At 43.7% G+C, this 16,465-nt stretch overlaps 1 protein-coding gene across 2 annotated transcripts in view; it reads left to right on the plus strand.

The window, feature by feature from the left end:
* KIAA0586 (KIAA0586 ortholog) overlaps positions 1-16,465 on the plus strand; it is a 190,386-nt gene that overhangs the window by 33,497 nt on the left and 140,424 nt on the right. For both annotated transcript variants that reach the window (XM_077265055.1, XM_077265065.1), the window contains exons 9-11: positions 859-979; positions 2,568-2,685; positions 12,887-12,925. In XM_077265055.1, the coding sequence (XP_077121170.1) occupies positions 859-979; positions 2,568-2,685; positions 12,887-12,925 (278 nt within the window). The remainder of the gene's footprint in view (positions 1-858; positions 980-2,567; positions 2,686-12,886; positions 12,926-16,465) is intronic.

Genomic DNA, 16,465 nt, shown 5'->3' on the forward strand with positions numbered 1-16,465 from the left:
ATATATATATATATATATATATATATATATATATATATATATATATATATACTGAATGTCCATAGTGAAATAGATTGCCCAATAAAGACTCTATTTAAACTAATCAACAATATCCATCCAGGTGCAATTGCCCATGGATAATAAGTGGTGTAGGCAGGAAAGTATTTTAAAAACGTATGTTTAATTACAAAAAATCTATTAAAAAAGACCTATTCAATAAACAGGGCTAAAAATACCTCCATAGGGAGGGACAATTAATACAGACACAAAGAATATATATATATGTATACATATGTGAATAACAACCAATAATTACTCCTACTCCGCTGGAATGTAACAATTAATTGTAAGGAGAACAGGTAAATATATTTATCATATATATATTAAAGTATATTGCAGCTCTATAGACCAAATCCCCACTATATTAGGGGTAAATGCGTTTTACCAATGAAGGACCATCATTATACCGTATAAAAATCAATGTGCAAATACAAGGTGCCGGTAATGACAGTCTCCTATAGTAGAATGCTAGCCACAAAATAATATAAATAACAAGTGTTAATGCTAGTTGGCAGGCCTAATATGGTAGAGAGCTTACCAACAAATAGTATCCTGTGTCTGGTGTCCTTCCCTCCCGCCCAACGGGCGCCGTTTCGCTGCTCGCTTCTTCCGGGGCATGTACGGTGAGGGGTGCCGACGCTGCCTAAATAGGCCGTGCAAGAATGTGATAGGATGCGCCTCCATTTTTTTCATTCATAATAGTGGTGGGGGTCCCAGAATGATATGCCATAAGTATGTTCAGTCTTTCTGTATATATATGTATATAATAGGTTTTTTTTTTTGTTTTTTTTTTTATAGGTAAAGTGCCTTTTTTACATGAGATCCTTGGACATGACAATGCATCAGTCTCTAGAGCTACGTATAAAACCCACAGTCCTTTAAACCTGACCACCTCCGAGAGTCAGCCCTTCAGGGACAGGTAACCTAAGCTGCACAGCGTTTCACATTATCGCTTGTTGTAAATTACTTCCCCATAATTATCTGGTACTGAAGGGTCCCAGCGGCAGGGAAATCTTACTGTGCACTGCCAGCTTTGTGTGCCAGGTCCTTGTAGCTAAATATACTGTTACCATAACTGTTATAGCCTCCGATGAAACAGGAGCGTCCTCAGCTTATTCAGCATGCACAAGTCACAACTGATCTCATTCCCATCATTCCCTTGCTGATCACTGGAGGTCCGACGGCTGGGATCCCCAGTGTTCCGTGATCTGAGCTTTGCAGAACCCTGTGTTGAACAGATCAGAAGTTCACATGCTCAACTTTTGCTCCATTCATTGTCAATAAGACTGCCGAAAGTAGTCGAGCACAGTACTCTGCTTCTTCCAACAGTCCCTTAGGTAATGACAGAGGCGGAGGTCGAGCATGCGACCCTCTTCTCCATTTAAGGCTGGGCTCTGCTCTTGAGGTGCTAGCCATCGGACCCCAGTGATCAGCAACTTATCCTCTATTCTATTGATAAGGGATAACTTGCAGTTTTTAGTGCATTCAGCTAGAATAGAAACCACCCATATTTAGTGTCTCTCTAAGAGATCGGCCCCTTTAACAACGATCATCACATTTATGGGATCCTTACGACATTTAAAAAATTAAAGGTAAAATGGTTCTTTATTAAGGGGAAATGTAATGTTATCTATTTTTTCGAGAGCTATGAACAGTGTTGAAACATTTTTCATCTGTGCATTAGCATACACTCTACACATGTAAACCCATCCGATAATTATTTCTTGTAAATAGTGACATCCACCTACTCGCACAATATCAGGATCCTCCATGAACACACAGATTATGTCATGAATACATATCCGGACTAAATGATCATTCCGCAGCGTCGTGTTATCCCTGATTTCTGAGCTGGGCGCTGCTCCACCTGACTCTTATGAATCTCAAATAACTACACTTATCTCATTAAGAGAAAAAAGGGCCTGAAGAAGTCTGCGCTGCGTTATCTGTCAGTATAGCACCCATGATGACCCGTGGTGTTGTCGATTCATCTTGAGCGCGCTAATGGAGAAGCGAGCAGCCTCCCCGAGCATGCCGGTACAGGAAAAGCCATGGACTGCGCTGCGGGCACGTACTGGAAGTTGTCAGGACTTTGTAGTGGATATAGTCTTGTGCTGGATTCCAGCTAGAGCGTGGCCAAATTCTGGGATAGAGGAGATTGGCATAACGATGGAACCACAGTAGAGGCGATCCTACACGCCGTGTGTGACATAAAGCGTGCAAAACAAACAAGAGTTGCTAGGGATTCCTGCAGGTTGGAGGCAATTTGCTTTGCCCCTGTCTGGCATCCACCGGTCACCGATGTGGTTGCTGGGCCAGGATCCTGCAAATCTTTAATTGTAACATGTTCAGTAGTCCTGGCGCATTGTCATGCTTGGAGCTTGACTCATGCCGGGATTCCTACTGGTAGGAGAGGGTTCACAGGGCTTCCTTCTGACAGCCATGGACCACTGGGCCTGCAGATCAGTCTCTAGTCACAATGTCGCTTTGTGTTTGCTTTATTCCAGCTACCTCCAGAATAAGCAGGCCTGCTCCGCTCATTCATCGAGCACTGCTGTGCAGAAAGCCAATGACGTATTGCAGGATTTGGGCACTTTAAAACAGGAGATGCAAAGTATGATGAAGGTGAGAATCTTAGGCGCTTACTTGGTTTGGTCACACTCCTAGTTTTTATTCTCCATGTAGCTCCATACATTGGCAAATGCTGGTGTGACACTTTGCAGAGGGAAAACTAAACAGGCTTAGAGTGTCCTTCAGTCTCTGTTTTGGTTGAATCACAGAGGTCAAATCTTCATCAGTCAAATAATCATGACATAACCTAGTAATATGCCGTCACTTTATAAGTGGGAATATCCCTTTAATATTTGCATGCAGTGATTTAGAATTATGTGGAAAGTTTGAGATTGGATGAGTATGGAGTTGTTTCAGAAAGACAATATCTTTTCAGAGAGAAGCAGAGTCCTCAGGGTTTATGAATATCCCAATCTAGTGTTAGTGCCTGCTGCAAAATCACATGTTGGTCAGACATTTCCTCTGCTGCTAGCCTTACAGAGGAAACTTAGCATTACATTCTGACTATTTAGGGAAAGGCTACGTTCACCTTTTGAAATGAAAATAATGTTTGTTAGTGGTCACCTTTTTGTTAATAAAATGTTCTTAAGTTTCATGCTGCAATCTTCAGTCTTTCATTCATTTAAACATCCTCTGATATGCAGTTTACAACCTGTTTAAAGGGAACCTGTCACCACGTTTTTGGAAGATGGGATAAAAATAGCGTTAAATAGGGGCAGAGGTGGGCGTTACATTAGTGTGTGTGTTATGCGTTTATTACCCACCTAAGTTGCCGAAATAACTTTGCAAAGTCTCCGTTTTCGCCTGTCAATCAGGCTGGTCAGGTCGCATGGGCGTTGTCTTCCCCCAGATTTGGCGTAGTTTTCCGTTGGTGGCGTAGTGGTGTGCGCATGCCCAAAGTCCGGAATCCTCTTCCAGGGGATTTAAAATAGCGCGGTGTTCGTTATTGCATTGGTGATCGGTGGGCGCGGCCATCTTCCTTTGGCCGCGCGTGCGCAGAAGCGGCGCTCTGCTGGCCGCGGCTTCAGGAAAATGGCCGCGGGATGCCGCGCGTGCGCAGATGGATATCGCGGCGGCCATTTTCCTGAAGCCGCGGCCAGCAGAGCGCCGCTTCTGCGCACGCGCGGCTAAAGGAAGATGGCCGCGCCCACCGATCACCAATGCAATAACGAACACCGCGCTATTTTAAATCCCCTGGAAGAGGATTCCGGACTTTGGGCATGCGCACACCACTACGCCACCAACGGAAAACTACGCCAAATCTGGGTGAAGACACCACGCCCATGTGACCTGACCAGCCTGATTGACAGGCGAAAACGGAGACTTTGCAAAGTTATTTCGGCAACTTAGGTGGGTAATAAACGCATAACACACACACTAATGTAACGCCCACCTCTGCCCCTATTTAACGCTATTTTTATCCCATCTTCCAAAAACGTGGTGACAGGTTCCCTTTAAAGTTTCTGAGTTTTCACTTGTGGGAGCGTCCCTCTCAGTAATATAGGCTGGATATGAGGTCTGTGTGTGTATGCCCTAATTGGTGATGTCTTGACTAGCTGAATAAGGTCCTGAGGGTAATAACTGTTAACATTTTTTTAGCATGCAGTAAATTGCAAAATTGCTTGTACTCACAAGAACTATCCAACAGTATTCCTTTTATGACAATAATAACCTTTTAAATTCAAGAAGGCCAAGGTAAGCGTACAATCCATGAAAATGCTGATTGCGCAAGTCCGACATATTCACATATTATTTGTAAAGAGTTTTAAGGAAAACTGAACAATATTTGTTTTGCATTTTGTCATAGTAATATTTAGGACCTGGACTGGCTTCAGAGCTGAAATCTCTTAGCGCTGTCTGTTAAGTATTTGCACCGAGCTTCCTAAAGCGTAAAAAGTGATGGTTACACCAAAAAAATATTCAGTATTTGCATCAGATTTTTCTGCTGCAGAACCAGAATTTTGGCAGGAAAAACGCTGCTTAGAATGAGCGCATTTTTTTTATGTTTTTTTTTTTTTCCCATTCATTTGAACTGGTAAAAACACTGTAATATGTTGAAAGCATTGACATTCTGCAAATTTGAAGCTACTTCAAATTTAGTTTTTTTAAATTTGTTTATTAAGCAACAAAAAAGACATATTTTGCATATAACCAGATCAGCATATATGCACTCATCATAACAACTATGAAAAGAGAACATGTATACAATGAGTTTCCATTAATACAAATCTCAATACATAGACTTGGTCATATAAAACTTGAAATATTATAGTATGCCTAAAGTACCTACATTAAAACCCTAAAACTATCTTACTGCCAAAACAATCTCCATCTCATTAATAATTTAATGTTGAAGCGTAGTGGGAGCCAATGCATATTTTACCTCTAACTCTACCATATTGGAGCTAGGCTATCAACCACGTCTCTTAACTGTCAACAAAGCAGAAGTGCCGCCCACAGATAACATATATGTATATAATGCGGAGATAAGACCACGAGGTCCCTGTGATTTAAGGATCCCTATTAGTGGGAAGGATGATATTATTTGCGCTATATTTACGTTGCGTATATGTGATTGAATTGCTCATCTGAGCTGCAGATAGCGAAAGAACTGGGTTATCGGGATATTATACTTAATTTGTAGTTGTTCAAAAGACATTAGAATGCCCTGCTCATATAGATCATTAATCAAAAAGACATCATGTGAAGTCCAGAGCTGAGCGGATGGGTGATTCAGTAGCCCCGGGAAGTACATATTATTCCATAATGGCATTTCGGCTATAATGCCCTCAAAGTGGATTACTGTTTCCAAATCAGCCTTGCTAATCGGAGTAATGGTAGTAGTCTAGGGGTATTGGGTCTATCTACTTCTAAGAAACCCAACAGGCAAACAATCTTTGTGGCATGGGTCAGATGGCTCTCTAAATTTGGTAAATAACCTCCAGGCATCCATTTACCCAAAGCTCTGAGTTGTCCGGTCAAATAATACAGAAAAAAATCTGGTAGTGCCGCTCCTCCCATTTGTTTAGATCTATGTATGGTAATAATAATTATAATAATAATTTTTATTTATACAGCGCCAACATATTCCGCAGCACTTTACAATTAATCGGGGACATCATGTACAGACAATAAATTCACTGCAAGTTAAGACAATTTAAACAGTGACATTAGGAGTGAGGTCCCTGCTCGCACGCCTACAATCTACAAGGAAATGGGGGGACGCAATAGGTGAAAAGTGCTTGTTATTTCAGGTCTGGCAATTATAATAAATAGGGATTTTCATACAAAGCTGCATGATCCGGTCATCAGCCCATGTGTTTAAGTGCAATAGTCAAGTATCAAGTGCAGTTATTGTGTGCATGGAGGGTGTGGAGACAGATGGATAGTAGGGTGCAGATTCAGGGTAGATAATTTAAGTTTAGGTCTAGCTTTCCCCCATGTAAAGGACAAAGTTAGTGAGTTTAAACTCAAGAAAAAATGTCTAGGAACCGGTACTGCACTATGTTGAAGGGAGTAATTAAGCTTCGGAAGTAGTATCATTTTAATCAAATTTATACGTCCAGATACAGTCAATGGTAATTTACTCCACACAGTGAATTTGTGTTTGACTAAGTCCAGCAGTGGGAGAATATTAAATTGTAGATCAAGTCTACTGCATTTTGGTACAATTATTCCTAAGTATTTAAAATTGGATACGATCGGTAATGGGGATAACGTTTCAAGGTGATCTGTTGAGACATGCTAAAGAGGCATTAAAGCGGATTTATCCCAATTAATATAGAATCCCTAGTGCTTACTAAATCCATCTATAGTGGAAATCACATGCGGCAGTGTCTCCTGTACTTCATCCATAAATATTACCATATCATCCACATTTAAGCCAATAATGTTCGTGTGGTCTGCTATTTTAATCCCTTTAATGGCAGGAGTGGATCTCATGCGTATCGCTAATGTTTCAAGAGCAAAGAGGGACGGAGGCTGAGGGCATCCTTGACGTGTTCTCCTTTCCAAGGAGAGCGTCTCGGATATGGAATTATTAATAATTATCCAGACTTTTGGTCTCATATATATTGCACAAATCCAGTTTTGAAATTTAGGACCAAATCGATATCTCTGGAGACATTCAAGTAGGAAGGGCCATTCAAGAGAATCAAATGCCTTGGCCGCGTCTAGCGAGGCCATAGCCCACTTATCCTCCAGTGCCAATGAACTATATTGGGCTATTGACTGGACTCTCCTGATATTAATAGAAGTACTCTTACCCAGCATAAATCCAGTCTGGTCTGGGTATATTATTTCCAGTATTACCATATTTAATCTAGTGGCCAGAATTTTAGTAAAAATCTTATAGTCCACGTTTACTAATGAGATAGGACGATACGATCCACATTCTAGGGGGTCCTTCCCCTTTTTTTTTGTAATTATAATATTTGCTTTATAATAAGAGTCTGGAGGAGAGCCCCCTTTCCAAATCCCCTGAAATACTTTCAAAAGAATTGGCACCAGAATGTCCAGATATTTCCTATACATTTCTATGGGGAAATCATCCGGGCTGGGTGCCTTTCCAGAAGCCATATCCGCTATGGCCACATTTATCTCTTCAAGAGTGAAATCTGCGTCTAGAAAAGCTTGTTGTGTGGGAAACTCTGTCTGATAAACAGTCTAGGCAATCCAAAGTATCAAAATCCCCCTTGGAGCGATATAACCGTTTATAGTAATCATGGAAGCATTGAAGTATGTCTTCTGTCGAAGTCACTATTGAACCGTCTGATTTCCGAATTTTAAAGTATAGTGTTGGATGTATTATGTTGGTGTACCATAAATGCTAAACGCTTACTAGATTGGTTTCCTAATTCAAAATACACCTGCCGAGTGAAAAACAATTTATGCTTAGATTTGGTATCTGCATATTGATTATATAATCTATAAGAATGTAACCACTCAGCTCTGTTCTCACTTGTTTGACTAGCTATGTAAGCTGCTTCTGAGTCTCTCAGACGTCTCTCCATGTCACCATCTTCATGTGAAGTCACACGTTTAACCCCTTCAAGTCGCGGCCCTTTTGCGTTTTTGCGTTTTCGTTTTTCACTTCCCTCCTTCCCAGAGCCATAACTTTTTTTATTTTTCCATCAATATGGTCATGTGAGGGCTTATTTTTTGCGGGACGAGTTGTACTTTTGAATGACACCATTGGTTTTACCATGTCTTTTACTAGAAAACAGGAAAAAAATTCCAAGTGCGGTGAAATTGCAAAAAAAGTGCAATCCCACACTTGTTTTTTGTTTGGCTTTTTTGCTAGGTTCACTAAATGCTAAAACTAACTTGCCATTGTGATTCTCTAGGTCATTACGAGTTCATAGACACCTAACATGACTAGGTTATTTTTTATCCAAGTGGTGAAAAAAAATTCAAAACTTTGCTTAAAAAAAAAAAAAGTGCCATTTTCCGATACCCGAAGCGTCTCCATTTTTCGTGATCTGGGGTCGGTTGAGGGCTTATTTTTTGCGTGCCAAGCTGACGTTTTTAATAATATCACTTTTGTGCAGATACGTTCTTTTGATCGCCCGTTATTGCATTTTAATGCAATGTCGCGGCGACCAAAAAAACGTAATTCTGGCGTTTCGATTTTTTTTTTGCTACGCTGTTTAGCGATCAGGTTAATGCTTTTTTTTATTGATAGATCGGGCGATTCTGAACGCGGCGATACCAAATACGTGTAGGTTTGATTTTTTTTTTAATTGTTTTATTTAGGATGGGGCGAAAGGGGGGTGATTTAAACTTTTATATTTTTTATATTTTTTTCATATTTTTAAAAACATTTTTTTTTTACTTGTGCCATGCTTCAATAGCCTCCATGGGAGGCTAGAAGCTGGCACCACTCGATTGGCTCAGCTACATAGCAGCGATCATCAGATCGCTGCTATGTAGCTGAATTGCAGGTGTGCTGTGAGCACCGACCACAGGGGGGCGCTCACAGCAGGCCTGCATCAGTAACCATAGAGGTCTCAAGGACCTCTATGTTTACCATCCTGATGCATCGCCGACCCCCGATCATGTGACAGGGGTCAGCGATGACGTCAATTCCGGCCGCCCGGTCAGAAGCGCCGGTTAAATGCCGCTGTCTGCGTTTGACAGTGGCATTTAACAGGTTAATAGCGGCGGGTGAATAGCGATTTCACCCGCCGCTATTGCGCGCACATGTCAGCTGTACAAAACAGCTGACATGTCGCGACTTTGATGTGGGCTCACCGCCGGAGCCCACATCAAAGGGGGAGACACGACATGCGCAGTACATGTACGGCGCATGTCGTGAAAGGGTTAATATAAGCGATTGTAGAGGATAAACATCCTCTCAAATATGCCTTGAAAGCATCCCAAAAAACATTAATATTTTGCGGTTCTGCATGGGACGAGACACAACAGTCCAGTTGATCTATAGTCCTGTTATTGAGGCTTATCCACTTCAGCCAAAATGGATTTAGTTTCCAAACTACATTATGTCTTGCCTGACCGAACCTAAGTTTAAAGCGAACCTGTCACCCACAAAATCGATGGTGAGGTAAGCTCACCGTCATCAGGGACTTATCTACAGCATTCTGTAATGCTGTAGATAAGCCGCCGATGTTACCTGAAAGAGAAGAAAAAGACGTTAGATTATACTCACCCAGGGGCGGTCCCGCTCCGATGGGCGTCTCAGGTCCGGTATAGCGCCTCCCATCTTCATTCCATGACGTCCTCTTCTGGTCTTCGCGCCGCTGCTCCGGCGCAGGCGTACTTTGTCTGCCCTGTTGAGGGCAGAGCAAAGTACTGCAGTGCGCAGGCGCCGGTAAGGTCAGAGAGGCCCGGCGCCTGCGCACTGCAGTACTTTGCTCTGCCCTCAACAGGGCAGACAAAGTACGCCTGCGCCGAAGCCGCGACGCGGAGACCACAAGAGGACGTCATGGAATGAAGATGGGAGGCACCGGAGCGGACCTGAGACGCCCATTTGACCACGAACCAGCAGCGGGACCGCCCAGGTGAGTATATTATAACCTTTCTCCTCCTTCAGGTAACATCGGCGGCTTATCTACAGCATTACAGAATGCTGTAGATAAGCCCCTGATGACGGTGAGCTTACCTCACCATCGATTTTGGGGGTGACAGGTTCCCTTTAAGTATTACCAGACTATGATCCGAGATGCCCCTACTCCCATGCTTCACCTCCCCCACCCACACCGCCAAATTACTAGATCCAAATATGTAATCCAATCGGGACAAAGTGCTTCTAACGGATGAATGACAAGTGAATTCTCTTATATCCGGATGGTGCATTCCCCACAAATCTAACCAACCACTATCTTCCATAAATATTGATAATGGAGACATTATCCCCAAAGCCTCACCATCCAATCTGAGCCTATCAAGGCTATCATCCATGACTAAATTGAAATCTCCCATGCACATAATATGTGCATCTGGATAATTTAAAGCAAAGCTCACAGCGTTTTTTATAATTGACATATTAGCTGGGGGGGGGATTATATATACACATTATAACGTAGTCTTTCAAGTTCACCAATTCATCTACAAAGACAAAACGCCCCTCAGGATCCCTCCGTATCTCTCTAACCTCCCAGCTAACATCTTTGTGCATTAATAAAGAAACCCCTCTAGAGTAACTACCGTAGTTTGAAATGTATGTACAGACCATTTCACCCAAGGCTTCTGCACAATAACGTGCCGAGTCTCTGGTCAGGTGCGTTTCAACCAGAGCTTTAATATGAGGATGATAACGTCGTATTTGAGAAATTACTTTTAAACTCTTTCGGGGTGATCCGAGGCCTCTCACATTCCAGGTCATACATGTAATATCAGATGCCATGCCCTCTCATCCAAATATGATATACATTGTCACACCATTCACATTTCTTATATATAATGGAAAATATTGTGGCAGCAATTTCTATATAAACAACAATTAACAAAACTAAAACAAGAAAGAACAAAATATGCTTCAAAAGGGAGAAAAATGTCATGCTCCTATCACGGTCCAGAAAAGAGGGTACCATCTCTGAACACCGAGTCCGGTATGGTTGTCTTGGACGTCGGCGGAAAGAGCTCCTATTATTAAAAGAAAAAAAACCATAATAAGAGAGTTCTATTTCCTATGCACCTACATATAGAGACGACAAACAGTTTAGGATTTTTTCCCACTCGCTCCCACGTGGGACCGTATCCATTCCTCGGCTTCCGCTGGGGTCACAAAAAAAGCAGAAGAGCCCTCGTAAACAACTCAAAGTCGAGCAGGATAGACCATTGAATAAAGAATGTTCTTTTCTCTGAGCTGCTTCTTTATCTCCATGAATTGAACCCGTTACTTTTGAAGTTCCATAGAATAATCCGGGTATATTGAAATAGTAGCATTATTAAATTTGATGGGGCTCTTCTGCCTCGCCATACGAAGTATAGCATCCCTGGCTCTGCAGTTTAAGATGCGCGCCAAAAAAGGTCGCGGTGGGGCGCCCGGAGGGAGAGGCATTGTAGGAACCCTATGGGCCCTCTCCACAGAGAATGTTGAGAATTCATCCCCTAGAGTATCTTTGAGCCAGCTCTCCAAGAATTGTTCAGGTCTCTGACCTTCTGAGTGTTCTGGTAGCCCAATAATGCGGATATTATTCCAGCGTAGCCTGTTCTCTAGGTCATCCGCCTTCTGCTTCCAAGCATTTATGGATCCAGACACTTTTGTCAGTTTAGTCTCCATAGGTATAGCATTATCTTCCAAGCGAGACACCCGCAATTCCACTTCCATAATTCGACCACTCATGGATTGCATATCTTGACGGAGGCGCCCCACTTCAGAATGTACCTCCTCTATTTTCCCAGTCAAGGATGTCCCAGTTAGAGATATAGCTTGCATCAACTGTTCAGATGCCTGTTTCAAGGTTAGATCCTCCTGATCCTCAACCTCCTCACTATCAGAAGTATAGTTTTTCCTCTGGCCTGCGGTCTTGACCTCAGATGAGTTGTCTTTGTGTGGTCGTGAGTTATCAGGGGGGTCACATTGTACATATTTTTTTAACTTTTCGGCTGCACTCGAAGTTCTTGAGCGGTGCATAATTAATGTTTTAAGATTGTGACAGACAGCACTTTTGTAGCGTGCAGGTGTTACTTGCCTGATGCACCAATATGTAACAGTGCAAAAAAAAAAAAATTATATATTGCAGTGTCAGTAATTTGTTGCAACACTTATAATTATGGCCTCAGGGGAGGGGAAGGCCAGGGAAGCAAAATTTAAGAGCAAAGAGAGCTCAGCATATAATGTGGCATGCACAACTCCTTATTTATCTATGTCAATTACAGTCTCTTCCCTTAAGCAGTGTAATAAAAAGTTTACAGCAATCCCAGCGTGGTGGGCAATAAGCGGGACCCCCAGTTAATTCAGTCTTAGTCTGGGCAGTGGGATCAGAGAGAGAAGCATTAATGCTAGTGCAGATGCTGGGGCCGGCTGGCATTTTATGTTATTAATGAGGGGGGAGCACGGGGCCCATCTCTCAGGGCTCACACCGCGCAATCCCCCTCTCATACCTCTGGGAGATCCACACACTGTCCAGCCAGCTCCTCCTGAGCCGAATGTCCTCGCTCCGTGTCCTCCACTGCCGAAGCGTGCGGCAAAGAAAATGGCCGCCGTCTCCTGCAAACGCTGTCCTCCACCTGGGCCTCCCTGATCCTCATCTGACCGGAGCTGCAATTCGCACCTCCTCGGAAGCCGGACACCTCTAGGTTCCCAGGGGAACACAGCGATGCCCAGGGAAATCCTCTTGGGTAAAATAATAGCGAGTTTTAAATTAGGATTATGGGAGCTCCGGACAGACACGTCCTTCCTGCTCCACTACATCGCCATGCCCCCAAGCTACTTCAAATTTGCAAGAATAAAATAAGCAGCATGAGATTTCAGAAATCTCATCCAATTTTTTTTCTGATGTTAAAATGCGCAGGGGGAAAAAAAGAAAACATGGCAAAAACGCAACGTGTGAACATAGCCTTAGAGATATATTTGATAACAAATTTGTTGACTGTTTCAAATGAGAATTCAGTGTGAATGCAGCTCTGGGCTATAACACAGGTGGTAACAGGGACCTGTACGGGATAATTAATCCATTGCATTCAAAGCTAATCGCTCCATCGGCACCCTAAATTTGTAATGATTTTATTACGATTTCATTGTACATTCACAATTTTACAAAATGTTTCATCTGTCCTCTTTTTCTTCAAGGATGCAAAGCAGTGGAAAACTGAAGACATGGATCTGCAGGTGCATACTTCTTTTTTTCGTGCTGTATATTTCATATGGGGCAACTATTCAGAGATTTTTGGCTGTACAGGAGGACTCAACCTACAGCAATCTCTCCTGACTTCCATCCTGGCCCGTACACATGAAAGTTCTGCCTGACTTACCCTGTGTTCTCTGGAAGATAAGCCGCCACCAGAAAAGTCTGGCATCGAGAGATTTCTGTTAAAAACTGGATTTTCCTGTTAAAAACTGGATCCGGTTGCCAGATTCGGCCATTTCTACCTGCTTTTCATACGTTTTTTGCCGGATCAGTCATGCGGTTTTCCGCCGGACAGAAAAAAACGTTGCTCTGGACGTTTTCTCCGTCCGCCAGAAAACTAATTTTTGACGGATACGGCAAAAAAACGGATGAAATGTTGAGACATGAGGCGCAATCCGGCGCTAATACAACTCTATGAGAGAAAAACAGATCCGGCAGAAAAAAAAAACAGATCCGTTTTTTTTTTCATTTGCCGGATTGTGCCTGATGCAAAAAACATGATGTGTGAAAGTAGCCTTACATAAAAAAAATTACATGCAGCAAGCAGGCGGCGCCTGTGCTGCAGCATGATCGCATGTGTACTGTGCAGTTCATTCTTTTATATAATGCTATAAATTCATTAGAAAAAAAAAATGTGTCTGAAAATGGCATCTGCAGTCCGAATAGCTGCTACTGCACAGGCATCGGCGGTGCCATTGTAACACAGGTGCTAGGATGCAGTGACACAGAGCAAAGGGGTAACGGGAAAACAATTACTGGTTTAATAGGTACAGTGATAACCTCCTCGCAGGGAGCAATAGGGGATAAATGAGGTGAAGGCAAAGGGGTACAAATGAAGAATCACTCAAGACGGCAGTTTATAATGTCAAGTTCACTTAGCATAACTCAGATGTCCTTCTTTATTCCTGGGTCGGATGGCTGGCTGCCGGCTGAGGCCGGTGCAGAGTTCTTCCGGCTTCCCCGCCTAATAAGTTGGTCCCTATTCTAGCGGCAGCGGCAGTCACCGGTCTGACCCGCTGAGCCCCTAGTCTGTTATTCTGCAGCGCAGCAAAGAGTAACCTGCTGTGATCCTCTACTCAGCCTACATTCCTCAGCACACCCGATGAGGTTTGAGAGTCTTTGCTGCACCCGACCGTAATCGCTGCTGTGCGGCCTATCTCTGCCCGTGGCCTAGCGCCGGTCCTCCCTGACTTTTCTCTCTTGCGGGAACCCCCTCTCTTTTCCCATGCAAACCCTCTTAAACTTCTCTGGCTTCCCACTCTCCCTCTACACAGGTCAAGGGTCTGCTCCGTCCTCAATCTCCTTCCCCCCCCTGCAACAGTAGGCCCGGCCCCAGCAGTTCCGGACCCGGTGCCCTGTCAGCACCCACAGCCCGGCCCTTTCCTCTACACCATCTTAGAAGAGGAAATTTTTTTTTTCTGTAGCAAGATGGCACCACCTGCGCAGTAGCAGCTATCGAATCGCCGATAGCTGCTACTGTGCAGACGCCTTTGGCACCATTTTCAGACACTTTTTTTCTGATGAATTTATAGCATATAAAAGCTTGAACTGCACATTTCACATGCAATCATGATGCAACAGAAAATGTGAGGCAGGTCAGTGAGGGATCAGTGACTTGTCAGAAGCCATACACATGAATACCTAATCAGAGCACCACATGAAGACCCCCCCCCCCCCCCACAGGCCGCCCCGAAGCATGATCATATCATAAACTCAGAACTGAAAATAAAGATTAAACAACAACCACAAGACGGATTTAATCACCAGGTATCATTGTAATCAGTGTAATGGCGCCAACCTGACAGTGTCTGTAGGTTAGTATATGCCTCTATTTACACCCAGCTATTTTTCATTCATTGACAGAACCTGTTCATCATGCAAAAAAATGTCGCAAACCAGGATTATGTACTAGGCATTTATCTGCACTGATAATATTGTGATTTATCAACATGAGAAGGGGTTACATACAGAGTTAGATATCGTTTACAGTAATTGAATTTACAATGACAGACTGGTACAGAGGGGAGAGGACCCTGTCTTTGTGGACTTACATTCTACAGGATAATGGGAAAGAGACTGAAGGTCAGGGTACAGCAGCTCAGGTGGTGGTGATGCGGCAGCTCGGGGGGTGGTGGTGGTGAGGCGGCAGAATGGTTATTGCAGGCTGTAGGCTTTCCTGAAGATATGGGTTTTCTGGTTCCGGCTGAAGGATCCGAGGGTGGTGGATAATCGGACGTGATGAAGCGTGGAATTCCAGAGGATGAGGGATATTCGGGAGAAATCTTGGAGGCGGTTGTGTGAGGAACGAATATGTGTGGAGGAGAGTAGGAGGTCTTGGGAGGATCGAAGATTACGTGAGGGAAGATACTGGGAGATTAGTTCAGAGATAAAGGGAGGGGACAGGTTGTGGATGGCTTTGTAGATCAGTGTTAGTAGTAGTTTGAACTGGATTCGTTGGGGAATTGGATGCCAGTGGAGGGATTTGCGGAGGGGAGAAACGGGAGGAGAGAGGTGGATTAGCCGGGCAGCAGAGTTGATGACAGACTGGAGTGGTGCAAGAGAGTTCGTGGGGAGGCGACAGAGAAGGGTGTTGCAGTAATCAAGGTGGGAGATAATGAGGGCATGCACAAGAGTCTTAGTAGATTGAGGGCTGAGGAAGGGACAGATTCTGGCAATAATTTTGAGTTGGAGGTGGCAAGAGTTTGGATGTGTGGTTTGAAGGACAGGGCAGAGTCGAGAGTTACTCCAAGGCAGTGGATTTCAGGTGCAGGAGAGAGCGTGATGCCGTTTACCATAATAGATAGATCAGGTAGGGGGGATACACAAGATGGGGAAAGATGATGAGTTCAGTTTTGTCTACATTGAGTTTTAGGAAGCGAAAGTTGTAGAAGTAGGATATGGCTGATAGACACTCTGGGATTCTGGACAGCAGAGAGGTGACATCTGGGCCAGAGAGGTAGATCTGAGTGTCGTCCACATACAGGTGGTACTGGAATCCATGAGACTATGACTTGTCCTAGGCCAAGGGTATAGATGGAAAAAGGGGGGGGGGCCTAGAACAGAGTCTTGAGATACACCAACAGAGAGAGGGCGGGATGAGGAGGTAATGTGGGAAAAGCTAAATGTGCGGTCGGAAAGGTATGAGGCAATCCAGGACAGGGCAAGGTTTTTGATGCCAAGGGAAGAAAGAATCTGTAGCAGTAGGCAGTGGTCGACTGTGTCGAAGGCAGAGGACAGGTCGAGAAGGAGGAGGTTGGAGAACTGTATGTTAGCTTTGTCTGTGAGTATATCTGGATTATTTCAAATTATGCTCCAGAGATGAACAACACTCTTGAAATAAGAGATCCTGTTGCTATATACATATTGCAGGCTGGCTTTTTTAACCAGCTGGGGTATGGGTATGGGGAATTGTGTGAGAGGCGCCCTAACATGCCCCTGATGACGCGGAGTGTGTCATCTCGCATACGATGGTTGCTATTGGCTGGGAATGGTACTCCTCTCCATCCCAGCACTGAAGCGCT

Source organism: Ranitomeya variabilis, chromosome 1 (assembly GCF_051348905.1).
Source record: "Ranitomeya variabilis isolate aRanVar5 chromosome 1, aRanVar5.hap1, whole genome shotgun sequence".
NCBI lineage: Eukaryota > Metazoa > Chordata > Amphibia > Anura > Dendrobatidae > Ranitomeya > Ranitomeya variabilis.